The sequence below is a fragment of the Ailuropoda melanoleuca genome, chromosome 13, assembly GCF_002007445.2.
Source record: "Ailuropoda melanoleuca isolate Jingjing chromosome 13, ASM200744v2, whole genome shotgun sequence".
In the NCBI taxonomy this organism is placed as follows: Eukaryota; Metazoa; Chordata; class Mammalia; order Carnivora; family Ursidae; genus Ailuropoda; species Ailuropoda melanoleuca.
The window spans coordinates 34,670,683-34,697,874 of NC_048230.1; the positions used below are offsets into that span (position 1 = coordinate 34,670,683).

Sequence of the window (27,192 nt, forward strand, 5' to 3'; positions counted from 1 at the left end):
ATCCATTTAAGTTCTCACTTATAATTCTACTAAAAGATTCTTAAAAAAATTAGAAAAATTAGCTCAAATAATTAAGAAAAATTAAGGAATAGCAAGATATTAGTTTTGACTACATGGTATTAAAATATGTTGGAGAACAGGGAGCCTAGGTGGCTCAGTTGGCTGGACATCTGCCTTTGGTTCGGGTCATGATCTTGGGGTCCCAGGATCAAGACCCATGTTGGGCTCCCCACTCAGCAGGGAGTCTGCTTCTCCCTCTCCCTCTGATCCCCCTTCTTGCTCGCTCACTCTCTCTCTCCCTGTCTCTCTCTCTCCAATAAATAAAATCTTTTAAAAAATGTTGGAGAACTATAGTAATTAAAATGTTAGTAATACAGTAACCAGTGGAGTAAATATCATAATTAAAATAATGTTATTACTCCAGGATACACTGAATGATAGAAGACAAAAGAAGCCTAAGATGGAGCAAAGTAGACATAAAAAATAAGGATTAAAGAAACAACCTTTTAAAGTCATCAAGAAGATGAATTAATAACTAATATTGGGACAACTAACAAATACGTCAACAAATTTGACATTTACTTAAGTTTTTAAATGGAAAAAAAATGGTGTTTTCCAGGGTAAGAGAAAACTGATGATACCTATCTTGGAACTGATCTATATTAACCGGAAAAAAAAAAGAAATATAAGCCTCAGTTTCTTCATCTGCAAAATGGGAGAGATACTATGTATCTCATAGGGTTAAATGAAAAAAAAGTCTGTGTAAATCACTTTTCATAGTTGCCAGCACACACTAAGTACTCAATAAACTTTAAGCGTTTGTTGCTATTAATATTATTGTTGTTGTTAATTATTGCTATTCCCACAAGTGTATAAATTTTTATAAGTTTGAAGGGAAATGATTTGAAATATGAATAAGAACCTTAAAAACATAGTCTCTTTGAATAATTTACATTTAGAAATTTACATACAGGAAATAATGATATTTACAAAGGTTGAACAAGAAGGCTCATTACAGTTTTTTTATGATAGTGAAAAATTGGAAACAAGCCAAATTTTGTACACGAGTGTAAGGAAATCGAGGTAGCCATACAACAGGATCCTGTCAGCCACTGAAAGATAGGCTTAGGTAAGGACTTCAAAGTGTGTTCCCGAAGGTTCCAAAGTTACTACAGGAACTAGTCGCACGGAGAGAAGGTGGAGAGAGTGCAGCTCCCCCCTTACTTCCCAAAGAGCAGCTGTAACTGGTGATTTCATATAGCTTTCTATGCACTGATATTCATTGTTTTTCATTTTTAGGTTTTTTTTTGAAGATGTCTAGATATAAAACGTAGTTCGTGGTTATTGGTGAGTACAAAAGTAGTTCATAATGCGCTCTGGAAATTGAAATGGCAAATTTAAAAAATACTTCAATACATCCTTGGCTAAAATTAAAGAAAGAGACCACAGATCTAGATGGCATTGGATGGACAAATCTGGGGTGAGAATAAATTTGCTGACACAGGTACAGGAAACTCTCAAAGTGAGAAATGATCTCAGAGGAATAAATAAGATCGAGTTAAGGGACACTATCTGCTAGGAAGTAAATGCAATGCACATCACGAGAACTCTCAACCTTAGGGGGTCTGTGGTTACGCTTTTGTAACTTTTAAGACTTCTCGTAAAAAATCAATTACGGTCTTCTTAAAAACCATAATTTATAAAAGCAAGCTGTCCTCTATGAAACGCAGCCACTAACTTGGATGTTTACTTCAATGCTTGTTATAGAAAACTGTATCTGTTAGAATTTAGTAACAGATACATTGGTTGATTCAAAATTATAACTGTGTTTGCCCTAGGGATAGCGACTTGTGAAATTTAATTCATGGTCAGTGGTGTTACTCGTCTTGTTTTAGTTAATCTCACTGGTACATAGAAACTATGTAGGTTCCCTGGCTGGTATAAAAAAATATATAAATTTTAAGTCTAGATGTTCTTTCCTCACGGTGCAAATGAAATACAATATGGTTTTTTGCAAACTCACCTTTAAAAACAAAGTGAAATCACACTTTTCATTGCATGACCCCATTCTTGTAAATTAATAGATCCATGAAACATCCAGAAGGATGTTATAGCCAGCTCTTAATCATGGTTAATCTCCAAGGGGTGGAATTAGATTGTTTGTATCGTTTTCTTTTTCTGTTTTGCTTATCTACACTTAACAAAGTTTTCACATGGAATTTTCCCCATTTTTTGTAATAAAGAAGTCGACAAGACAATGAAATGTTTGTCTTTACCTTTCAATGCTTCCATTTTCCCAGACTTTCCCGTATATTCTTTTTTAACATTTCTGATCCTGAAATGACAGAAGTGGTGTTACTCGGCCAACACAGAGATAGTAGGGATCAGGAACAACCCCAGTTAAAGTGATAGATCCAACAACCTCTTCATGTGAAGTAGGGATGGCATAACCAGTCTACTCAGAAAGACAGGCTTATTTTTGATTAATCATTTCCCCTGAGAGAGAAAATGAAAGTTTCTCTTTGGAAAGTTACAACAAAATGATTAGTGTTTTGCTTTAGAAAAGCAGAACACTTTGAAATTGTTCTCACCTTCTTTCTCTAGCCCTAGAATATTTGGTGTTTCCTATTCTGTACAAGATCAGCTCATTTATCTGTACTCTTTAACTATCACCTCCCACCCCCCCCATTCCCTTCAAACTTGCTCATTAATCAGACCTTCTGTCACCTACATTTTCTATAGTTTCCTCTCTGATAGCTTCTCTTTGGCCTGTAACTCTGCTTTGGATTCAATCAGATTTCTCTTCTCTCCATATTTTAAAACATTTTTTTCAAAGTAAGAATATAAACTTGCCACATCCACCTTCTCACGTCTCACTTTCTCCTCAATTGCTCTGGCTTCTGAGTCCATTACTGTAGTGAACCTCTTCATACTAAAATCATTAGAGGCCTCCTAAATCACCAAATGCAGCGAAGACTTTTCTAGCCTTACTTATGGGATTACAAGTTGCTACTGGTGATGTCCTTGTTGAAGTGCCTACATTCAAGGTAACATTTGACTTACTGGTTTCCCTATCTTTCTAAATGTCCTTTCTCTGTTTCCTTCTTAAAATTATTACATTCAGTTAGCCAGCTTATTGTACATCATAAGTTTTTGTTGTAGTGATTAATGATTCATTGGTTGCACGTAACACCCAGTGCTCATCCCGACACGTCCTTCTCTGTTTCCTTGAAATGTCCTCTTCTTTTGCCAAATACATCATCTTGGTGTTCCACAGGCTCTCCATGTACATTATGGTCTTTTCACTCTAGACTCTCTTGATGGGTTATCTTATTGATTCTCATGGTTTCAACACCAACCTAATGTTGACCCTATCCTTTTCCCGGAGCATTAGACTCTCACATCTAAAGTTTTCATCTGAATTCACACACATGCACACACACACACACACACCTCTCTAAGTGAGTGATTACCAAATTTGAATGCACATTAGAATCCCAAAGGAAACTAACGCAGGACAAGGTAGGAACCAGGCTCAACAGATTAGAGATGTCATGACTACATAAGATCATGTACAATGCATTTTCAAAATCAAACGGAAACAGAATTTAGCCACCCTTTTCTCTGAGCACAAATTAAAATAAACATAAGGAAATTTATCCAACAGTGGGGATTTAACCAAAGAGTCAGGAAACATAAAAGAGAAAGGCTTAAAAGGTACTGAATCTGATGGGGTATTTTATCTCTGCCTTTCTTTGCACAGGGGGATGGACTCCCATTGAAATGGGGTTTTTATGTTTTATTTTAATAAAGAAACTTCCATCTAGGAGCAGCCGGTTGTTTCTGGATTTCAGAGATGAAGATAGCCATTTGTTTGGGGCAGACATCCTGCCTATGTTCTGGGAACGCTGCATGAATAAGCAGAAGTTATAGAAATGGATAGGTGTGCAGACAAATGCCCCCAGAGAAGGAAAATTGGGAGGGGGGTAATAGCTGAGAGGGCACGAGCTGTGAATAAAAAATAGATATTTTTACATAGCCAAGATATTGGTTCTGGTTAGAACTCTGCATGAGTTTCTCTATACTTCCAGATGTGTATAGCTAACAGGTGGCTAGGGAAAGAGGAAGTGCTCATTGGTTATAAAGGCGAGAGCACCTGTGAAAAGGGGAATCAACACAGAAATAAGGAGGAAGATAATGTGAAGGGTGATGTGGTAACATTATATGGAGCCAAGCAAAGAGAATTTTCCTTTCAAGGAGCAGTCAGGAGATACTGGTGGTCACACGGAAGAGTTCAAAGTAACATTCACAAAGACAAATTTCTTCTTCAATATTTTGCCCAGGCTCACCCTACTGCTATTGGTCAATAATTCATTTGCCTTGCCCCACATGTTGCTGTAAGAGTGAATACCTGATGGCTTCTTTTCCTTGGAATTCTGGAGCAACTGGTTCAAAATAATCCTCAGAGGGATGCTCAGGATCTATTTCTTTCTCGATGACCTTATTATTAGTCCTCTGATGTTGGAAACAAGATGAGTTCAGGAAAAATAATGGAGAATAATGGTGCTCATCTCCATCTAATTAATCAAGAGGCAATAAAATATTGGATCAGTCATATTAGAACAATGAGTAAAGAAGCCTTATTCAAAATAGTGCAGAGTATCTTAGACTTTTAATCATTGTAGAGAAATTCTTTTCTTTCTAACTTCCTATTATTGAAAACAAAACTTGTCATAAAGTAAACAATGAAAATTCAAAGGAAATAACATATGATCCCAAAAGTTAAACAACATAATAGAACTTTGAAGAAAGTATATATAAACTAAAGTTCTGAAAAAATGTGATCTCAAAGGTATTTAGGATGAATGAAACCAAATATTTAGGGGGAAAGCCCTAATCAGCAAATAGAAACAACTGAAACATGTTTGTGAACTTAAGAAATCACTTGATCACAGGGGCTCCTGGTTGACTCACTGAGTTAAGCAACCAACTCTTGATTTTGGCTCATCTCACGATCTCAGGGTGGTGAGATCCAGCCCCGCATCTGGCTCTGTGCTGAGCATGAAGCCAGCTTAAGATTTTCTCTCTCCCTCTGCCCCTCCCCTCACTCACGGTGCTCTCTCTCTCTCTCTCTCTCAAAAAAAAAAAAAAATCACTTGATCACAACAATATGATTGGACATAATACTGAAATCCATATGGTATGTGAATGCAAAGTACAGGAAGAAATTGGATCTGTTCAGGATAAATATATTGTCATTTTCCAAATTTAAAACAATGAAGTAGGATTTGTTACTAAGAGCTTTCAGATATTAAACCGGAAGTCACAGAAAGATAGGAATATATATAATAATTGCATAGAAACATACATGACAGCTTTAAATACAAAGTGGAAAGAACATAAAAAATGAGATAAATAAATAAGATTGTGCAAGGGAAAAAAAGCATTCTGATTCTAGCATGTGTGAAGGAATTCTGGTCTGAGATCATGACCTGAGCTGAAACCAAGAGTCCGGTGCTTAACTGACCGAGCCATCCAGATGCCCCAAGAACTATTTATTAAGAAGCACTTTCACCATATGATGGCTCTATGCTAGCCAAAGCCATGTTAAGAACTAATTTATTTCAGCTTATACTGAAACAAATCTTAAATATCGTTCTTTGAAAATATGTTCAGGGATTCTTGAAAAAAATGTAACATTATTTAATTACCATATATTTGTAATGTATATTACTAAAATCAGAAGAATAACTGTTTTTACATAGAAATTCAAACCATTAAAACTCTGAAGTAGAAATAAAGAACTCATTCAGCTTGTGATGGGAAATATTTGCTATTCTTTTTTTCTTAATATACATTTATATAACCTTCAGTAAAAATGTATAATGTGATCAGTATGTGCAGAGGTCAGAAAAAAGCCACTTTTACTTACAAGGTAAGATTTTGTCAAAGTATAATGCCAATGCCAAGTAGAAAAGTGCATCAAAAGCCAATATGGAAAAAGTTGCAATCATTACATATGAGTCTCCTGAAGGGTCAGGAAAAATTATACCATTCATAGTATTATCCAAGTAGATAATCTAAGATTCAGACAAAAATAATAATTAATAAATTTTTAAGAAAAATACATACAAATAATTCAGCATAGCAGCAAGAATTATCACTTTATTAAACAGCTTTTTTGAGAAGCACTTATAATGAAGTTATTGGTGTAACTATTTCTATTTGACAGCAATCCAAGGATTATAAGAAGGAAATACTGACTTAAAAAACATGATACTCTAAGAGCAGGAATTTTTTTAAAAGATTTTATTTATTTATTTGAGAGAGAGAGAAAGAGAGAGCATGAGCAGGGGGAAGAGGGAGCAGGAGAAGCAGACTCCCCACTAAGCAGGGAGCCCAACACGGGTCCTGGGATCATAACTTGAGCTGACGGCAGATGCTTAACCAACTGGGCCACCCAGGTGCCCCTAAGAATATGAATTTAAGTGATAAGTCATTTTTTTGTGTTCATAAAGTCATTGTAATATTGCAAAATATCTATTCTATGCAGCAGAAAATACACATTTTAGAAAGAATATGAAGAATTGTTTGAAGCATCATAGGATGATGATAAGAGAACTTCTTTTTCTAGTTATTACTGAAAATAAAGATATGTTTATAATTCTGTCATGTAACAATAGCTGTTATGTTCTAGGTGTTATTCTAAGACTTTTTATAATATCTCATTTAATCCTCACCTAACCCCCTAGGGCAAACCTTATCATTTTTATGTCCATTTTACATATGGTGGAAGTGAAGCAAATAGAAGTTGAGTAGCTTAACCCCCTAAAGTCAAAATCACAGTAAGGAGCATCAAAGGTGAATTCAGAGCACAGGAAGTCCAGCTTTCAGGCCCAGTTCCTCACACAAGGCAATATACAACTCTATTTGTGTTAAAATATTAACATTTCATGACAAAGTTGAGTTTATTCTGGAAATGCAAGTCTGGGTTGACATTTTAAGATCAATCTATGTAACTCAATATAAAACAGATTGAAGGAGACACTAATGTGGTTAATCAATTAGATGAACAAAAATCATTTGATACAATTTAATATCCACTTATAATAAAGAAAGTCTCTTCACAAACTAAACAAAAAAGCAATTTTCTTTAACCTGGTAAAAAAGATGTACAAAGACCAACACCAAAAATCATGCTTATTATGAAATGTTAAAAGCTTTTCCTTTACTTGCATTTCTATTCAACACTGTACTAAAGGTCCCAGTCTCTGCAATAAGACAAGAAAAATAAGTAACTGGCATAAGAAGTGCAAAAGGAAAAAATAAACCATCATTATTTGTAGACATCATGATTATATGTAAGAAAATCCCAAGATAAAGCCCAGAAAAATACTAGTTTTAATAAAAGAATATAGCAAGAAGACTGGTTACAGTGCCAATTTACAGAAATCTGTTTCATCTCTCTACATTAACAGCAAACAATTAAAAAAAAGAATTTAAACACAGATGCTATTTATAATGGCATCAAAAGTATCAAAAACTTTGGAATATATAAAAAATGTGCAAGGCTCAATACTTAAAACTAAAACAATTACTAAGGGAAAGTGAATGTGAAGATATATTATGTTCATGATCAAAAAAAAGTATCGGTGCCCGGGTGGCTCAGTCAGNAGACTGGTTACAGTGCCAATTTACAGAAATCTGTTTCATCTCTCTACATTAACAGCAAACAATTAAAAAAAAGAATTTAAACACAGATGCTATTTATAATGGCATCAAAAGTATCAAAAACTTTGGAATATATAAAAAATGTGCAAGGCTCAATACTTAAAACTAAAACAATTACTAAGGGAAAGTGAATGTGAAGATATATTATGTTCATGATCAAAAAAAAGTATCAGGGTGCCCGGGTGGCTCAGTCAGTTAAATGTCCAGCTCTTGATTTCAGCTCAGGTCATGATCTCAGGGTCATGGGATCCACCCCCTGAGCTGGATTCCGCACTCAGTGAGAAGTCTGCTTGAGATTCTCTCTCTCCCTCTTCCTCTGCCCCTCCCTGCCACAAGTGCTCTCTCTCTCTCACTCTCTCTTAAATAAATAAATCTTTTTAAAAAGTGTCAATTTNGTTAAATGTCCAGCTCTTGATTTCAGCTCAGGTCATGATCTCAGGGTCATGGGATCCACCCCCTGAGCTGGACTCCACACTCAGTGAGAAGTCAGCTTGAGATTCTCTCTCTCCCTCTTCCTCTGCCCCTCCCTGCCACAAGTGCTTTCTCTCTCTCACTCTCTCTTAAATAAATCTTTTTAAAAAGTGTCAATTTCCTTCAAATTGATTGAAAAATTCAACTGTACCAAAATATCAACAGCTTTGTGTCCACATATGTATGTGCATGTATAACATGATAGGTTAATCCTAAAATTTACAGCATTCAAAGAGCNGCTTCTTCCTCTCCCACTCCCCCTGCTTGTGTTCCCTCTCTCACTGGCTGTTTCTATCTCTGTCAAATAAACAAATAAAATCTTTAAAAAAAAAAAGTGTCAATTTCCCTCAAATTGATTGAAAAATTCAACTGTACCAAAATATCAACAGCTTTGTGTCCACATATGTATGTGCACGTATAACATGATAGGTTAATCCTAAAATTTACAGCATTCAAAGAACCTAGAATAGAAAAGAGTCACTTGGAAAAGAAAATCAAGTGGTAAAATTATTACTACCAGATATCAAGACAACTACATAACATACTACGTATGTCACGTAGTCACATACTATGTAACAGTCTATTACAGCAACACTCCAACTATGGATGAGATCTAAAAACATAATGTTGGGAAAAAGTCAGATTTTTTTAAAAAGCACTTTGTAGAGTATCACTTATATAAAGTTGAAAGCAGGCAACACTAAAAAAATTATACTTAGGAACACACGTTAGGTGATAATGAAAAGGCAGGAATTGATAATCACAACACTTCTATCTTTAGGAGGAAGGAGTGTCTGGAGGAGTTTCGGAGTGCTGGCAGCCTTCTATTTCTTGATCTGGTTCGTGAATACTTTGATATACTTTATAAGTATTTGTTAAACTCTTTATAGTCCTGAAAATGTTTCAGATTTGAGGTTTCAAGCAGAGGTTTACACAATAATTAGCTAGAGAATGCCTTCATTATATAAAGTATGAGGAAAGGTAAACAGTTGCACATGAAAAACAAGAAGAGAATACTTCAAAATGAAAATGCACCTGAGAGTTGAAAATCTGTCTTAGTCAAGACGTTTTTATTCAAGTTTCCTTGTGTGATGGTGATTTTTCTACAATGCAATAATAACACTTTCAAATCTAGCTTTAGGGAAAAAATTTGTTTAGAATAAATGCTCTTAATTTGAAAGAGTGTTTGATTATGAGGAGTCACGCAATATCAAATTCTTTCGAAAGTGCAGTAATAAACCAATGAACTCCTTTCTTACCTTACTCATTCCAGCAGTGAAGGCAAAGGGGCTGCAAATACTGAAAATCCACTCCAAAGAGGAAGGAAGTTGTCTATAATATACAGTGAATCCCACACCCCCACAAAAGGCATCGAGGAGAAACAGAGCCAAATTGGTGAGGAGAGTTTTCTTTAACAACACGCTCATCAGGAATGTTAAAGTTATCTGAAAAAGAGAAGACTTCTGGTCGTTAAACAGATTTAATTCACTGAGAATCATTGGCAGCACAATACAATACGGATCTTTAGATCATAACATAAGTATTTATCAGTGAGACAGTGATGAAAATATTTAGGTATAACAATGCTCAGCCCTTTCCTCAACCCTTTTGTAAAGAGGATGCTTTTCTGTCCTCCTCAACTACTCTGGGCTTTAGTTGCTAAAGAAAGGGCAGGGAGAAGCTGTGTGAGAGTTGAGGAAAGAATAGAAATGCAGACTTGGAAACACTGAAAGAACCTACATTAATATATTAACAAAGGGCATCCACATACCCTCTGCAGAATTTAGACGCTCTTGTTTTACAAGAAGGAAGAGGCGTGACATGGGGAGTGAGGGCAAGGTGGAGTGTCAAGAGGGAAATACTGTGAAAGCCACCATGTTACAGAGAACCTTTGGGGAAAAGAGATGGGTCCTCCCCTCAAGGGCATCCTCACTAAAATCTTCTAGAAAAGCCTTAGAGCCAAAAATTTTCAGAATCAGAATTTTTTTCTTTTTGATGCATCATTTCATTAATTCAGAACTTTATGCAAAAGAGAGGTCCAATTTTATTTACATTAGATCATTTTCTCACACTATCATAGAGACTTTCTCTAGCAAACACACACACACACACAATGGACATAAAGGAAATAACTATAATAACCTCCAGAGAAATTAATTTTTGCTACAGATAATTAAGACCTAAAGCAGAGAATGTGGTAATAAATGTATGAACTTACCAAAGATAAGCCATATAAGAAAAAGAGTGTAAATATGACCGTGAAGCCCGTCATGACTATAATTTGAGTAGATGTTATGATAACTGTAATCATCATGGAAATAATGAAGGTGAAGCCAGCATAGATTAAACCGCAGGAGAGCCTAAAAAAAGACAAAAAGTTATTTCAATTATTTTAACTTCATTATGAAATATTTAAAACATACAAAAATATCTAAAGAACAGTACAATATTTAACCTTCTACTTGCCACCTAGATTAATAACTACAAGATTACTAATATCACATTGGCATGGAAGTAGACAGCAGCTCTGTGTTCACATATTGTATAAACAGTATGAACACTACATAGAAAGTATCATCTTGTATGTGTTCTTCCGCTTGCTTTTATCAATAAACATATACAATATTATACACTGCTGTGTAATATTTCATTGTCTGAAAATATCCCAAAGTTTTTCTGCCCATGGACATTTAGGTTGTTTCCAATTTTTATTTCTGATGCATTGGTGCTAAGAGCACTCTTGGGAAGGAAAAATAAAATAAGATGAAAATTGAGACTCTTAACTGTAGGAAACAAACTGAGGGTTGCTGGAGGGGAGGCGGGTAGGAGGATGGGGTAACTGGGGGATGGGCATTAAGGAGGACACTTGAGGGAATGAGCACCGGTTGTTATATGCAACTGATGAATCACTAAATTCTACCTCTGACACTAATTTAAAAAAAGAAAAGAAAAAAAAAGAACCCTCTTCTACTTTTCTTTTTTGGAAAATGCACAAAATTTTCTCTAAGGTGTAACTGCTGAATTAAAGAGATTAAGCTTTTTGTATCTTTAATGTTATCAGATATTACCAAGATGTTCGAATTGTAGAAGTGGGAGGAAATTTAACAGCTGTGGACCAATCAAGTAACCATGGAAGCATTGGGGGCAGATGATAATTTGACTGTTTTTTGAGGATCTCAGCTGGCGGGACCTCCACTCTCCCTAGTAGTAGAAAATTGAAATTTTGTAACTCCACAATGTCCATCCTACTATTGCTATTTCTATTAACGATTTCTTTCTTAAACCGATCTAAATAATGGTATACCCTTAAGTGTTCACACTGCTTTGCTTTAGATGAGCTGGTGTTCACACGATTATGAGGTAGTTCCTAAGAAAGAGTATTCAGTCTTAGATCTAACAAGCCTGCAAGGGTGTTTGAGTCTAAGCTTCTCATTTTCCAGATAAGTAAACTGTAGTTCCTATTATTACTTAATGGGCCTTTTCAAGGTCAACAAAGTAAATCAATAACAAAGCTAAGATTGGTTACAGTCCTTCCTAGGCCACAGCTCTTTTCCTCTACATAAAATTGCATAACTAAATAAGAATTCAACAGCTGAAAAAAACAGCGAGACTATTAAAACCAGGAACTTGCATCAAGATGTCCCAGTATAACAGGTTTAATTACTGCTTATTCGACTTCTTTTTAAAGGTCATGTCATTACAATGATTCAGACTTTGTTAGAAACATCAGCGTTTTTGGAAAGCATATGGGCATTCTGCACAATCCACTTCCTGAGTACAGAAGGGAACTACCATAGGTAGGAATTGAAAATCTATAGAGTAGGAGAATTACAAATGAAGGAACTTAAAACATTACCTAGAAAAGGGAACTCATTGCAGGGAGCTGGGGCCGGGGGAGTTGTTAATAAAGCAATGAAAACCTTCATGATAAAAACAAAGCAATGCAGGCATCACACTGAAATAATAAATGTGGATGCATTTCACATTTATTGCATTACTTAAAAAAGAAGGTTGCCATAAAATTCATTTCCAATAGACACCCCATACTTAATAAAGACATTTCAGATTTGTTTTCCTTCTTAGTTTTAAGGATATATAAATTCATTTTGCTAAATTTAGGTTACATGCATACTAGGAAGCATTTATCCTGAGAATGAACCCACATCTAAATACCCAATACCTTTCTGATTTTAAGGTAGAGTTGACTTGTGCCTGCCTATTCTCAGGTGACTGCAGGATGCTGCCTCATAGGATATTCCCTGGACTGAAAAATTGTCCTTTTTACACAGATTTCCCCCTCTTCCCTTCTAACAGACCTCTATTCAGTCCTTTGCATTTGCCAAAATTCCACTGGAAACCACTTTTCTCCTTCCTTTTTTGTTTCAGAAATAGTTTCCTCTTTTTCTATTTCATGATTAAGGTATATTAGAATCAAAACTCCCTCTTTAAATCAAATATACTTTATATAAAACTTAAAATTTCCTAGACCATAATTTTGTTTCAGAGAACATGTGGCTTGCAAAGAGTTCCTTACCCGTTCCAGATAGTCCTACATTCGTAAAGAGTAATTCTCTTGATAGGGGGACTATACAAAGAAATATCTTCCAGGATTCAATATTGAAAAATGTTAAGTTTTTTTTAGGGTAAAATAAACAGATTATTTCTCCTTTTTTCCTTTTCCTAGACAACGTGAATATTGTAACTAATTACATTGCAGAATTCTCTGCTTTGGCCTGTTGGCAGCTTAGAACTTGTATGATTTGCATTTTTATCTGCTAGTCTTACCTACTTATCACTTTGTTAGGTTCTTGTTTCTACTCCTCAATTATTTGTTTTTATTATAATACAAATACATGTAGACAGATATGTAAATAAATATACATGTTTAAATATATATATTTTAAAATCATTTAAATCATTTATGAATGAGGCAAGGCACAAATATATCAGTATATGAGGCAAATGCTCTTAGTAAGACCTTATGTGCCATCCTAAGTGCTGTATGCGCTGGGCACATTTTATGCGCTATCTCAACTCCAACATATGGCATTTAAGTGCTGCAAAAAATACACCCCTGGTGACTAAACCTCTGACCGCAAGCTAGCCATTATAGGATCATACTTTTTTCAACATGAGGAAGTGTGGAGAAATCAAATGATAACTGTGGGCAGACCAAGCAGGAAAGTTGCAATCAGGGCAGCTGGGCTGGAGTCCCAGTTCTGGTAGACATCATCCATTTGACATTGGGCAACTCTTTTACTCTCTTTGATCTTCATGGAACCTCTATCACAGCATTAGCTTAACATACTCATGGCATGGAAAGTGTTCAGCAAATTACAATCGCTATTTTGCATAACAAAATTTTAAAAGGAGTAAATAAAAAATGAGAGCAAAAGAAGAGGGAGGCAATGTGTCAAGCTTACCCCATACTTTTTGAAATAATAACTTTTTTACTGCTTCCAAATTTGTGATTATTCATTTATTAGCACTGCTTGAATCGCTCACTCACCAGAAGGCTGATCCTTGCAGACCCATCATTTTCATAAACTCCTTGCACTTTTTTCTCTCTTTTGTAACATTAAGTGATACAAAATATATAAATGGAAAAAAGTAAAGCAGGCAGTAGAAAATAAACAGCTCCTTTTGAAGAACACCTTTATATATAAAAGGCAAAGTCTTCATATTTACAGCAGTAAGTGACATCAACTCCTCCACGACGGAGTGATTTGTTGTGATCTATGGCAGGGTTTAAACAAATAAAGTCATTATTCGACAAATAGAAATCTGAATAAGCTATGGATATTATACCAATATCAATTTCCTGATTTTAATATTGTTCTGTGGTTATGCAAGATATAACAGTTAGTAGAAACTGGACGAAGGGTACATGGACATCCCTGCACATTGTTTTTGCAATTTCTTGACATTCTGAAACTACTTGAAAACTTCAACTTAAAAACAAAAACAATGTGTTCCTTTGCCTAAACCCAAATTCCACATCTGTGCATCTGCTTCACCAGATGAACATGAAAACCTGAGTATATATCATCTTTCATCAAACTCTGATGCCTATGGAATTCGCTTATATTAATTATTAGAACTTTTCTTACTTGTATAATAGCAGCATTAATTGCAGCTTGTAAAGCCACAAATCCACTACTCCAGTATTTGGACAGAGAACAGGAGTGTCCATCATCCATATTCCAACAATGAGCTATAAGCACAAAGAAAAGCATAACCAACATTATCAGATGAAAGCAATTAGAGAATAAAAAACAAAAATCCAAGAGAAAACAATCTAGAGGAATCTCCACCAGTCAGAATGTATAGCCACACAGAAAAAGAGGAGCAAATGAAAGTTCTTAATGAGGCAATTTTATTCATGGAGACCACAGCAGGCATAGAAAGTCTTAGAAAATAAAAAGAAGACGAAAGCAAACACTCTGATCCAACCATACTGGATTGCTTGCTCTGCCTTAAAGTGCTAAATGCATTCTAGTGCTACCATTTTTTTTGCTCATATGCTCTCCCTACAGATGGATCTGTGGCTCACTCTTTCCCTCTTTCCTTACCTCTTCTCAAAAGCAAATTCAACACAGAGGCCTTTCCTGGTTACCATAAATAACAACATCTAAAAGTGTGCAGGCTCTATCTTCTAAGCCTGCTGTATTTTACTTTGTTGTTTTATCACCACCTGGCAAAGTGCATTGTTTTTGCCCTGCCCCCATCCCTGACTGGACCGATTCGTGCAAGCAGGCTCTAATGCTCACTTCCACCCCAAGGCCAGAACAGTGCAGGACACATAGTAGACACTCAGTGAATGAATGGAAAAGAACCAACTCTATTAGTCATATCAATTCTGCTTCCTAAAAAGTCCTCAAACCCGTTAACTCTTGTCAGCTGCCTCCAGTTTGGTCCAAGCCACCCTCAGCTCCCTGGTATGTTTCCTTGCGTTCTCCCTGACCCCTCTGCAATCCATTCTCTGGGCTATATCTGGAGAGCTCCTTTAGGCTTCGGAATCTAATCACTTCTCTGCCCTGATTAAAGTACCTCCACAGCCCTCCATCACCCTAGGTTTGTAGGACGTCACAGGATCTAGCCCTGGGGTAACTTCAGCCTCATTCCTTTCAGTGTTCTCTGTTCAGCTAAACTGCTCTTCTTCCATATATACTAACAGATGCCTGTTGTCACCCCAGGACCTTTGCACTTGCCCTTCCTCTCTCTGAAATACAATGCCTTTAGTAGCCTCCCCCCATGTGCTATTCCTTCTCATTAGTTTAAACCTCACTTTGCCAGGTAGGGCTTCTCTAATCCCACAGCCTATTAGAAACCCCTGGTCGAAACCTCCCATCCTTAGCACCTTTCCTTGCATTTGTTATTAACTGTTCAATGTCTGCCTTTCCTGTGAACCTGGAACCTCAGCTGAGGCTAGGACCTCTCAGTCTTGATCCCTCTCTGCATCCTCTGCAATGAGCACCTGCACATTCACTTTACAGCTGTTGGATGACTCAGTAATGTTTGAAGAGTCATCTCCTACTGGGAAGATATGATTGACCTTGGAATAAGTTTAGCAATAAAATGTCCTTTCTCTATCTTCTCATGTTCTATCAAAAGCATCTCTGTTGCCCTTCCTGACTTATCCCTTATGCTAAAAACATGAAAAATGCCATGATATTTTTACATGGAAAGTCACCTGCGAAAAGATCTTCCTTCAAAAATGGAATGTAATATCCCGGAAAAAATTTTAACTTATAAGAGAAAGTGTCATTAAAGACAATTCCCGCGATGCCTGTGATATTGTCTAGGAGTATTTTATCCATGGATTTTTGATTTGGTACTCCAATGATCCTTCTTTCTGTGAATGACAAGGTAAAAATAGACATGCAGGATTATACAGAGTTTCACCACAATGGAATGTGATAGCCAACTGTGTCGTCATATATTTTTCACTGGAACTAAACTAAAATCATTTTCCATTTAAATTAAACTTATCCCAAAGGCAAGGAGGGAAGTTTTTTGGGTTTTTTTTAATGTTTTAGATTTTAGAATCAGGAGATATGCATGAGAATGTAGTGTTTTCTTTTAATAATGGCAAGTATTATGACAAGTTTCAGGTATATAAAAATATTTTGCTAGGGTAAGTATGCATAAGAGAATTGGAATACAAAAATAGAGGTAATTGGAGTAGCTATTATATAGTCAAGGGATTCCAGATGCCAGATTTACTGAAGCAAAGATACCTCATCTGATCTTTGCCTTGTGAGGAAACTAAGATCACAAAGTGACTCTAAAATTCAGCAATGTCACTTATTAAAAATTAAGGATTAGGGAGTAGACAGCAAAACTGCACCCATTTGCCCATGAGTGAAGTACACATTTTACCTTAGTTATCTCAGTTGCATAGTGACTTCATTTAGAATGAAGGTCTTTAAAGATGTTTGCAAAGTATACCATATGCAGACAGGATAGCATTAGATTATCCACCCTTACTTTTCATGGTTCTGAAATTACTGCTTAATAACCATGACCTCATTTCTTTTACTTAGATGTCTTTTCCTGAGTTATCAACCTTAATCACTATATTTCCATGTTAAGAACATCTGCACCCACAAATGACATATTCTCCTAGACACTATGCTATAAATCTGAAATTATACATTTATTGTTTTAGGTAAATTTCAGTAGAAATGTAGACCTCCCTAAACTGGACCCCCATCAAGCTGAAAGGGTTTAAAAGGCTACTTGTTATGAGAGAAATAAAACGCTAATTAAGTTTGTAAGCTGTCATGATGCCTAAACAATTAGAATAGATCACTTTAAGTTCAAATTGAACATATATACATCATATCAAAAAGATATAAAATAATATCGGTAATTCTTTTTTGCCATTAATACACCTACCTTTCAAAAGAGCAAATGTTGTTTTATTCATTATCTGCTGGGTTAGATCAGAAATAGGTGCATATACAATAGCTAAAGAGTTATTCACATTATCTGCCCCTCCTAGATCTTGAGGAGGCAATCCAGGAAAATACATGTTTTCTCTGAAATGCGAAAATAGTCCCATGTACAATCCCAGAAGTATTGGGAGTGCCCATTCCTATAACAAGGGAAAAAAAGAATGAATTTAGATTATATTCCCTTAAAAAGTTCAGTCAATATCGAAGAACTGTTGAAGACAAATTCCAATTTTACCACATGGTTGGCTTCTCTTTGCTCTCCATTTTTCAGAGCAAAGGGAACTCCACAAAAATGCATATTGAAATAGTTGCCACATATACCATTCTCAAAGACTAGAACTAAACTTTTGCATTAAATCATGAACTGCTGCAGAAGCTATCATAGAAACTAACAGAGTGACTAAAAGGATGACAATTCTTATGCACGGGCATCTGACTTTACAGTCTATAAGACGGAGACTATCCCAGACAGAGTTCATGGTGGCAAATAGCAACATTTTTGTCAGTTGTCACACTCTTGTATTGGAAATCAAAGAAAAAGAACAGAGTGGCAGAGACTGCCTAGTGGTTCACCAATATCAGTAATCTCTTTCTACTTAGCACAATGCCGGACAACATTCCTAGCCTCTGGGAATTAAGTAGTACCAAGTGATTGAGTTCTAGCCAATGGAATGTGGGCAGAAATGCTATGTACCCCTTCAAGGCCTGACTCGTGGAATTATGCACAACCTTCTATATTTTATCTCAGTCCCTGTACTTCCAATTCTTCTTTTTTTTTTTTAAAGATTTATTTATTTATTTTAGAGAGAGAGCGTGGGGGTGGGGAGGGGCAAATGGAGAGGGAGAAGAGAGAGAGAGACTTTCAAGCAGACTCCCCTCTGAGCACAGAGCCCGTTGCGGGGCTCAATCCCATGACCCTGAGATCATGACCTGAACCGAAATCAAGAGTCGGCCGCACAAACACGTGGGTCACCCAGATCTCCCTGTACTTGCTGATTGTCTGACTGGATGCAGAGGATCCCAGAGAGGTCTCCAAGGCCTAGGGAGATGACAGAGTCCCTAGATGAAGAAGGCTGGGTCCCTGAACGATTGTGTGGAGGAGATTCCTTCACCTACCAGACCCACTTCCAACTTATTTCACTGCCAACCTTATTAAGACTATGAGCAGAGTGAAAAATAAATCTTTGCTGAGTTCAGCCCCTGAGATTTGGGGCTATTACCTGTAGAAAGCCTACCTACCTAGTACAAACTGACCATCAGTGGTGTTACTTGGTCATAATTCTTGCAAATAATCACTGTGTAGAAAATTCATGGCTTTGAAAACAAGTCCCCAAAATTCAAATTAATCTGCCAGGCATCCTTTTTATTATTTCTTTAATTTATTACATATGGTAGCAGCTTTAACAGTTGCTATAATTTACCATATAATTAAATTCTCACTTACGCTCTTTTAAAAAAATAAGAAATAGTTTTAGTCTTTGCAATTCTAGATTGTTTCACAGACTACTATGAGTCTCTCGGTTTGACACATGCAATCGGAGGCAACCTCAAAATCAACAAATCCAGTCTGTTACTTAAAATATAAAATAAGAGCCTCATTAGGCAGTGAAATAAGAGAATAATGTGAGCTGCAGAAAGAGGCAGACTTTTAAACATACCAATAAGCTCTCTCTTTTCATTCTCCATTTCTGAAGAAAATTCTTGCACAGAAGCGCTTGAGTTTGCTGATACACACTTTTCTGTTTCATATGCATTTAGTCTGCCATTAAGAAACAAGAAAAATGTAAACAAGGTGGAACATAAACTAGAAAAATAAGTGTAATAAGAAAAACATTGGGAAGTGGGGAAGAAAAGAAAAAAGAAAAATCTTGATCATATTTTGGGGGAAAATATTTAAAATATTATTTTAATAACACATGACTGCAAAATTTTACATCAAATGTACTCATAGTAAGCTATTTGGAAAAGTGGGTAACGGTGGGGAGATAGTGGCCAGTATCACAATTTTACAGAAATATAGAGTATAACAATAGAAAAGGTATCATTCGATTTTAGAACCTGTAAGATACTTCACATTTTTTTACCTTTTATAACAGAAATTCAACTACATGAATAGAGTAATTGAATTATATCTCATCTGATTAATAATTTTTTGTTCTTTGTATTTAAATAGAAATGCCAGAGCCCATCAAATTAATCAAAATTCTGATTAGTTAAATTCATTTGAATAATTAATTATGTCTATTAGATGTAACCCCAATGAACTGTTTTCCTATAGTATTTAACTTCCAGATTAAACTGAACAGCTTTAGGCTCAGCTGGCTGAATCCAGACTCAGAATAGCTGGAACTTGATTGTGAGACACAAGAAGAAACAAGTCATCTCACTTTTCTGAATTCAGAAGTTCCTGAATAACTGAGGAAGCAAACTACGAAGTAAGGAGGGAAGGAAGTAAACAAATAAGAAGAAAAAGAAAAGAAAGAAAGAAAGAAAGAAAGAAAGAAAGAAAGAAAGAAAGAAAGAAAGAAAGAAAGAAAGAAGAGAGAAAGAAAGAAGGAAAAGAGTGGGAGAAAGAAATCACATGGAAAGTAATTTTGCCCAAATGTTTGCAAATAAGCCAACAGAGATGATTTCTTTCAGTTTTTCTAAACTCAGAATCAAATTATTTTAGATTTGCATAACAAAATATTCAGACGATTCTCCCTCAGCTAGTACAGAAGCAAATTTTACCATTTTCCTATATTCTACTGTTGTAGTTACACAATAAAAGTTGATTGGGAATAAACAGAACAAGTTTCTCATTAGGTCTTCAATATAATACATATGAGTATTTGGAAACATCTGAAAAATAGACTGATTTTTAACAGTGTCCACCCACATACTTGGCATAGCACAACAAAACAGAGCTTTACTTACTGTCAGAAAAATTAGGAAAGTACTCTGGAAACACTGTCAACGCACAGTTCCCTTTTTGTGTACAGCAACAATTAAAATCTCCTTATTGCTACTTCTTCATTTATTCCTTAAATGGGTGCCTTACCCAGGCTGCTTTCTGAAAGGGGGTGTAGTCAGACCAAGCGGCACATGATGAACTTGTTTTGTTTTCTGCCTTTTCTTCCCTAAGCCAATCATTTGCAGGGAAATGATGGTTCAGTGGTTTGTTGGGAATAAGACAAACCCTGTGTTTGTGCACTTGGCCTTTCAACTTCAGGGATAAGGGGTAAAATGGTAAACAAGGAAAATGGAACTAGGCCTGTTGGACATGATGAGGCCAAGATGGGGAAAGAGCAATAAACAAGTAAAAACAATCACTAACCAAACAAAGTAGTTAAATGTGTATGAGAAATCTTCAGCTATTTTTTTTTCCCTCACAACTAATGCCTAAACACAACTGCCAATGATATATTTGACTAATTGGTACTGAATGGGCAGAATGTGCTGAAGCTGAATCTTTTTTTTCCTAATAAAGCTAAGCAACCCATAGTCTGCCTCAGAGAAACACTTAATTTGGACAACTGAATAATTATGAACAAATCCCTTTCTCTGTTCTGCTCATAGGGAAGCAGGATTTCAGAAGACATATGAACAAAATGAAAGGAAGCAGATTGCCCAGGACTAAAAAACATATAAAAAGATTCGGGTCAATTTTTTATGCATGAAGACTGGAGGAAAAAATAAAATTTATTCAACTCCCATTGCATAGTCTATCTCTCTCTGTAAAGAATTGCAAACTTTTCTTGACCTGCCAAAGTAAATGGCAAAACAGGAAGCCAAAGTCCATGAATTGGGAAATCTCAAATATTTGACATGGCTCCCAAACCACAGATGTTAATAATCATAAAGCTGAGAGTTGTTCTGGGAAAAAAAAAAAAAAGAGGATTTAAAATTTTTTTAAAAATTGAGCCATGTATTATACAGGTATAGTTCTCTCCTTGGTAATTAGTTCTATTTTTAAAAAGAGTCAACAGTGAAATATTACATCTTTTACATTAAAAATTGGCAAAAACAAAGGTAATAAAGGTGTCCTAAAGGTCTCGTGGTGGGGGAGGAAGGTCAAAAACACTGTTAAAATTTTGTATTAATAATAAGTCAATGATCCAAGCAAAAATTCTGTTTCTTTTAAATCACCTGGAATATAGTTCAGGATTTTATAAATTTTGTTGCTGTTTTAGACCCTATGTGCTCTATTTTAGAAATCTATTTCAGGCATTTTCACTTTGCTTAAAATTGTATTAAAATTCACAACTACAATATCAGTAATTATTTAGATTATATTTTATTAGTTTTATTTCTTACCATTGTTTCTTATAGATGGTTTTTGTCCCTCTTTCTTGACTTATTTACTCTGACTTTTTTTTACTTGGAAGGTCATTTTCTTTACTTAAGCCTGAAGATTTCCCCACAAACGGTAACCCAATACAGTGAAATACCCAAACTCTGCCTAGGAGTACGTGGAAATGGTGGGTAAAATATATCCAAAAAAAAAAAAAGAAGGAGGGAGGAGGAGAAGGAGAAGGAGGAGGAGGAGAAGGAGGAGGAGAAGGAGGAGAAGGAGAAGGAGAAGAAGTTGTTGTTCAAATATATATCCAAACTTTAAAAAGAAATAAGAAAAAGGTAAAGAAAAGAAACCAAGAAACAATGGAAGAAATAAAGAGAAAGGAAGGAACATCCTCAGGTATTAAAAATAAAAAGAGAAATTAGAGCCAAAACTATGAACAGTATGTCAGCAATCCAGCTGTCCAAAGAGGTGACCTAGACTTGATGGGTTATGAAGCTGTATTTCATATCTCTGCATGAATCCAGAAGATTCACAGGAGTGCTCAGTGCTAGGAATAGAAACTAGTAAAACCACAGACCACCCCAAGGAAGAGTAAGGATGTGTATTCTTTGCCCAATCTCTGAATTAAAAAAATATATATCCTCCATAGAAAATGAAAAGCCCAAGAATATGTAGAACATGCCAGATACAGGACATAAAAGGATCTTAATTTCTTCTTCTTGTATAGTAATACATCTAGAAATACAGCAAATATCACAGCAGTTAGTTGCAATCTGGACCCAAACTTGGGTTTGAATTCTAGTTCTGCCATGTATTAGCTGTGTGACTTTGCACAATCTATTGAAAACTCCCTGGAGATAATAATTGTGTATGTATGTATGGTTACTGTGAAGATTAAATCCATTAATATAAGTAAAGTTCATAAAACAATGCCTGGAAAATCATAAAAACTCAAAAAAATGTTACTTTTTGCTGATAATCCTACTCCTCCTAGTCTTCCTCCTCCTTCCCCTTTTCCTCCTCCTCCTCTTACTATTACTTTTAATCTGGAGCCTCACAGAGAAGATGCAAACAATTCTACAGAGATATATGCAGGATTCAGGGCACAAGATAATAGAGTTAAAGAAATATTCCTCCTAGTAACTAAACTCATAATCAAAAGTCCACCATGAAATGGGGTACCTGGGTTGGCTCAGTCAGTTAAGCATCTGCCTTCAGTTCAGGTCCTGATCCCAGGGTGCTGGGATCGAGCCCCTGTCAGTCTCCCTGCTCAGCCGGGGCATCTGTTTCTCCCTCTGCCCCTCCGCCTACTTGTGCTCTCTTGTACTCTTATCTCTCAAATAAATAAATAAAATCTTTTTAAAAAAATGTACATCCTTTAAGAGAATCAGCAGGTGAACAAGATGAGACTATTAGTATTAAAGAAGTAATATAAGTTAGTTAAAACAGGAAGCAATGACAAGGAAGACTAATAGGAAAATAACCCATTAGAACTTACAGATATTTAAAGAGACTAATAATAGTTAAGATTAAAAATTTAATGGGTAAGTATTATAGCAGATTAAGCACAGCTGAGGAGAAAATTAACAAACCAGAAATAGAACTGAAGAAATTATATAAAATTTAGTGCAAAGACAGAACAAGATGGAAAAATATTAAAGACAAATTAAAAGACATAAAAGACAGAATGAGGTGTCCAGGACATATCTAATTGGCATTTTATAATGAGGAAAATAAAGGGGATAAATAAGAGGAATTTTCAAAAATAAGATGGATGAAAATTTTCCAGAGTTGAAGAGATGAGTCCTCAGGTTAAAAAAAAGAGAGAGAGAATGTGTCCTGTGCAGAGTTCAAAATGAAAATCCAACAACTAACTTTTTTTGTGGTGAGCTTTCAAAACATGAGAGAGAAGGAGAGTGGAGAGAGGGAAATACTAAGGAATAATAAAACAGAAAAGACAGGTTATCAAGTAAGGTTCAACAGTTAGCCAAATGATGTCATAAACAATTGAATACTGTTGTCAAAGTGCTGAGACAAAATAGTCAACCTCAGATTCTACACCCAGTTAAATGTGCATGAAATAAAGATCTCCTCAGAGAGAATTTACCTCTTACACAACATGGCTGAAAGAAAACTAAAAGGTGTACCTTAATTAAAAATAATTTTTAGGGGCGATGGGTGGCTCAGTCAGTTGGGCCTCTGCCTTCAGCTCGGGTCATGATCCCGGAGTCCTGTGATTGAGTCCTGCACTGGGCTCCCTGCTTGGTGGGGAGCCTGCTTCTCCCTCTCATTCTCCCTCTGTGCTTGCTCTCTCTCTCAAATGAATAAATAAAATCTTTAAAAAAATTAATTTTTTAAAAACAGCAAGAGTTGAGTCTCAGAAGTGTTTGATAGATAAGTTGTCAGTACTAATTATTTATTGACTGCAAACAATATTTTGTGGGAGAGGAGGCATAACCTCCTACTAGCCTATACATTTCTTCAGTCTCTGCTAATGGAATCTTAGAGGTATATATGATTTTTTAAAGATTTTATTTATTTATTTGAGAGAGAGAGCATGAGCATGAGTGAGGGGAGGAACAGAGGGAGAGGGAGAGAATTCAAGCAGATGCTGCCCTGAGCACGGAGCCCATCTTGGGGCTTGATCTCACAACCCTGGGATCATGACCTGAGCCACAACCAAGAGCCAGATGATTAACCGACTGAGCTACCCAGAGGCCCCAAGATGTCTATGATTTTCAGAGTTTTAATTGCTAGTTAAGAACAGAGACAAGAAAAGAATAGAAAAGAAAAGAACAAAGACAGAGTTGGCATGGGAGCAGAGAACACTAGGGATTTCCACATGGTACTATGCCATTGTTTCCTCAGCGTTTGTTGTGGGGCCCCAAAGTTATCTGGATTACTGTCCTCAACTCTCGGTCACTAGAAATCCTCCCATTTCACTTAAAAAGCAGTCCTTATGTGGTGATGGGTATTAAGGAAGGCACATACTGCATGGTGCACTGGGTGTTACACACAAATAATGAATCACGGAACATTACATCAAAAACTAAGGATATACTGTATGGTGACTAACATAACATAATAAAAAATTATTTTAAAAAAGCAGTCCTTATGAATGAAATATAATTTTAAAGATAATGCAGATGGGGGCAGGGATTTGACAGTGTATATTCATGAACAGGGAAATGGATGATGATAGGATCACATGCATGGTTGTGAATACTGACCTTATATAGGAATGCTGTTCATTCACACTAAGAAGAAGACAGAGTATATGGGTACATTGAAACCTGGTTGGTTGCTCAGGTTGTGAAAGCTTGTGAAAACACTCCTCTAATTGCTTCCATTTTCACAGTTAAGTGGGAAGCAAGGTCTTCTGCTGAGAGTGAAAGAGGAGAGAGAGATGTTGGAGTCTGAGAAACAAGAAGACGTGGCTAAGTAATGTAGTCATCCAATCCAGTGAAAGAGTGAACAGATGAGGGGAATGCAGTGCAGTTGCCAGGCAGAAGGCTTGAAGACAGGCAGTGGCCATTCATTTAAAGTGAGACTAGTAATTTTGTTCATGTGTATTTTCTACCAATGTTCATCTCCTAAAACAGGTTTAACCAAGATTGAGGTTTTGCCAGGCAATTATGATGAAGGGTGAGAAGGTTAGGCATTGATGGTGTATATATGGGAGTGGCTATCAGCAAAGGTAAGCTTTTCTCTTGAAAGGCTGTGGACTCCAGGGGTGCCTGGGTAGCTCAGTCCTTAAGCGTCTGCCTTCGGCCCAGGGCATGATCCCAGGGTCCTGGGATTGAGCCCTGCATTGGGCTCCCTGCTTGGTGGGAAGCCTGCTTCTCACTCTCCCACTCTTCCTGCTTGTGTTCCCTCTCTCGCTGTCTCTCTCTGTGTCAAATAAATAAAAAGAAAAAGGAAAAGGAAAAGGAAAAGGAAAAGAAAGAAAGAAAGGGAGGGAGGGGGAAGGAAGGAAGGAAGGAAGGAAGGAAGGAAGGAAGGAAGGAAGGAAGGAAGGAAAGAAGAAGGAAGGAAGGGAGGAAGGGAGGAAGGGAGGGAGGAAGGATGGATGTGGACTCCTAAGTGGAGATGGTAGATGCCTCTTCTTTCTTGCCAACTTTATTTGGTCCATTGGCTCCCAGATTATACTTCCAAGTACATGGCAGAGAGCTGACTCACTGTGTCTGGAAAGGTTGTGGATTTGGGGAGGTTTGGCTATCCAGGACTATATCAAAGCTTGATTGAGGCAAAAAAAAGTATGTGTTCATGATTCACTTTCTAGATAAACAAAAAATTTTCAAGTAAACTAAAACTTAGGAATTTTGGCAGCATACTAGAACTACAGGTTTCCTGGAATTTTAGCTGCAGCAGTAAATCTAGCATTCTATTTCTTCTCCTTTTGCACGTTTTCTTCTTATAAGGCTCTGTATGTTGCTTATCTGCTTTATGAAGAACATGTACAAATACCCATTTGGTGGTCAGAGTGACTAGGATCCACTCTCGGGATGAGACCATCATTACTCTAGAACAAAAGCTTTAACACCAAGAGTTTGTGGACCTCTCTATGGACCTATGCCAGCTGCCAGCATCTCTGTTCTTGCTCAGACCTCTGGGATGGATCTTAGGGGATTCCTGCCTGGATTTGGTACTCTCTGGCTCGTCTATTGTAATCGTTAGTCCGGAGTCCCATGATGTAGGTGCAGCTGCTAGAGGCCCGCTCTGCCAGCTGCCAAAAAGAGATAAAGCTGTCCTTAGAGAAGGAAAACTCATAAGGTCAGCAAGCACTCCCAAATGTGACTAAAACAAAACTCTAAATAGTATTTTAACGTCTTCCCTGTTTCTGAAATTGGCTGTGTTTCTTTCTTTAGAAAACTTAGCTGACTATTCTACTAAGTAAGGTTCAGTCTTTCCGTAGTCCAATTCTCCTCATCTGGCTGATGATCCTTCTCATTAAGGACCATACCATAGGGATCTAGACTGTGCAGCAGGGCAGTGGGCTGTTGGTGGACTCTCTCGGCAACTGATTTGGTCAACGTTACCTTTTTTGGCAGTGTCCCTAAAGTACTGTATTATCATCACAGTGACAGTGTTAACCAGGCCCCCTCTCTGCTATAGGGATAAAACTGCAAGTAGATGGTGCAGACATAGACCAGTGTCCCCACATGCAGAGGAGAAACATGGCTAAATTCTTACAATCCAAGCACTCATTTTCCATGCCCACTAGCTCTGTCAACCTGCTCATACATGTTATTTTTTTTTTTCAATCTCCAGACACTTTGAGTACGATTTCATTATAGATTGAAGTTTACAAACTGGTTTACACTGAATGCATTTCACATAAGTTCTACGCTAATGTCAGATGGGAAACGAAAATAATCAAAGGAGTAAACTGTCTCCAATTCCAACTTCTAGGAAGTTTACCTGTAGACTGAAATGTCATTGATAGAATTTAGACACTAATGACCTTTAATTCCAAAAGGCCTGGATATCCTTGACCTTATTTTCTTGACCTTCTTCCATTACTACATCTGTAGCTACCATCTGGGGTCTGCAGCGTTGTCTATTAAACACAAAAACTAGACATGAACATTTTTTAGTTGCCTAGCACAGAGGATTATATGGTAGGTGGTTAAATTTTTGCTGAAATAAAGTAAAATAAAGTAAAATTTTAAATATATACATTTTATCATAAACATGTTTTATTTTTAGAAGAAACAAGAAAAAGAAAATTAAAAAGCTAAAGAGATTATT

General features: G+C 36.4%; 1 protein-coding gene across 2 annotated transcripts in view; it reads right to left on the reverse strand.

Annotated features, from left to right (window-relative positions):
• Positions 1-27,192, reverse strand: part of ABCA6 (ATP binding cassette subfamily A member 6) — a 70,882-nt gene that overhangs the window by 37,157 nt on the left and 6,533 nt on the right. The window contains exons 1-11 of one of the 2 annotated variants that reach the window (XM_034641181.1): positions 20,079-20,473; positions 18,821-18,921; positions 17,104-17,302; positions 15,896-16,057; positions 14,313-14,416; positions 13,712-13,938; positions 10,421-10,562; positions 9,462-9,647; positions 5,933-6,080; positions 4,412-4,577; positions 2,277-2,335 (exon numbers count right to left, since the gene is read on the reverse strand). In XM_034641181.1, coding sequence (XP_034497072.1) covers positions 2,277-2,335; positions 4,412-4,577; positions 5,933-6,080; positions 9,462-9,647; positions 10,421-10,562; positions 13,712-13,938; positions 14,313-14,416; positions 15,896-16,057; positions 17,104-17,302; positions 18,821-18,916 — 1,489 coding nt within the window. In that variant the 5' untranslated portion in view covers positions 18,917-18,921; positions 20,079-20,473. Of the gene's footprint in view, positions 1-2,276; positions 2,336-4,411; positions 4,578-5,932; positions 6,081-9,461; positions 9,648-10,420; positions 10,563-13,711; positions 13,939-14,312; positions 14,417-15,895; positions 16,058-17,103; positions 17,303-18,820; positions 18,922-20,078; positions 20,474-27,192 lie in introns of those variants that run through there. The other variant, XM_034641182.1, reaches the window with a different exon arrangement.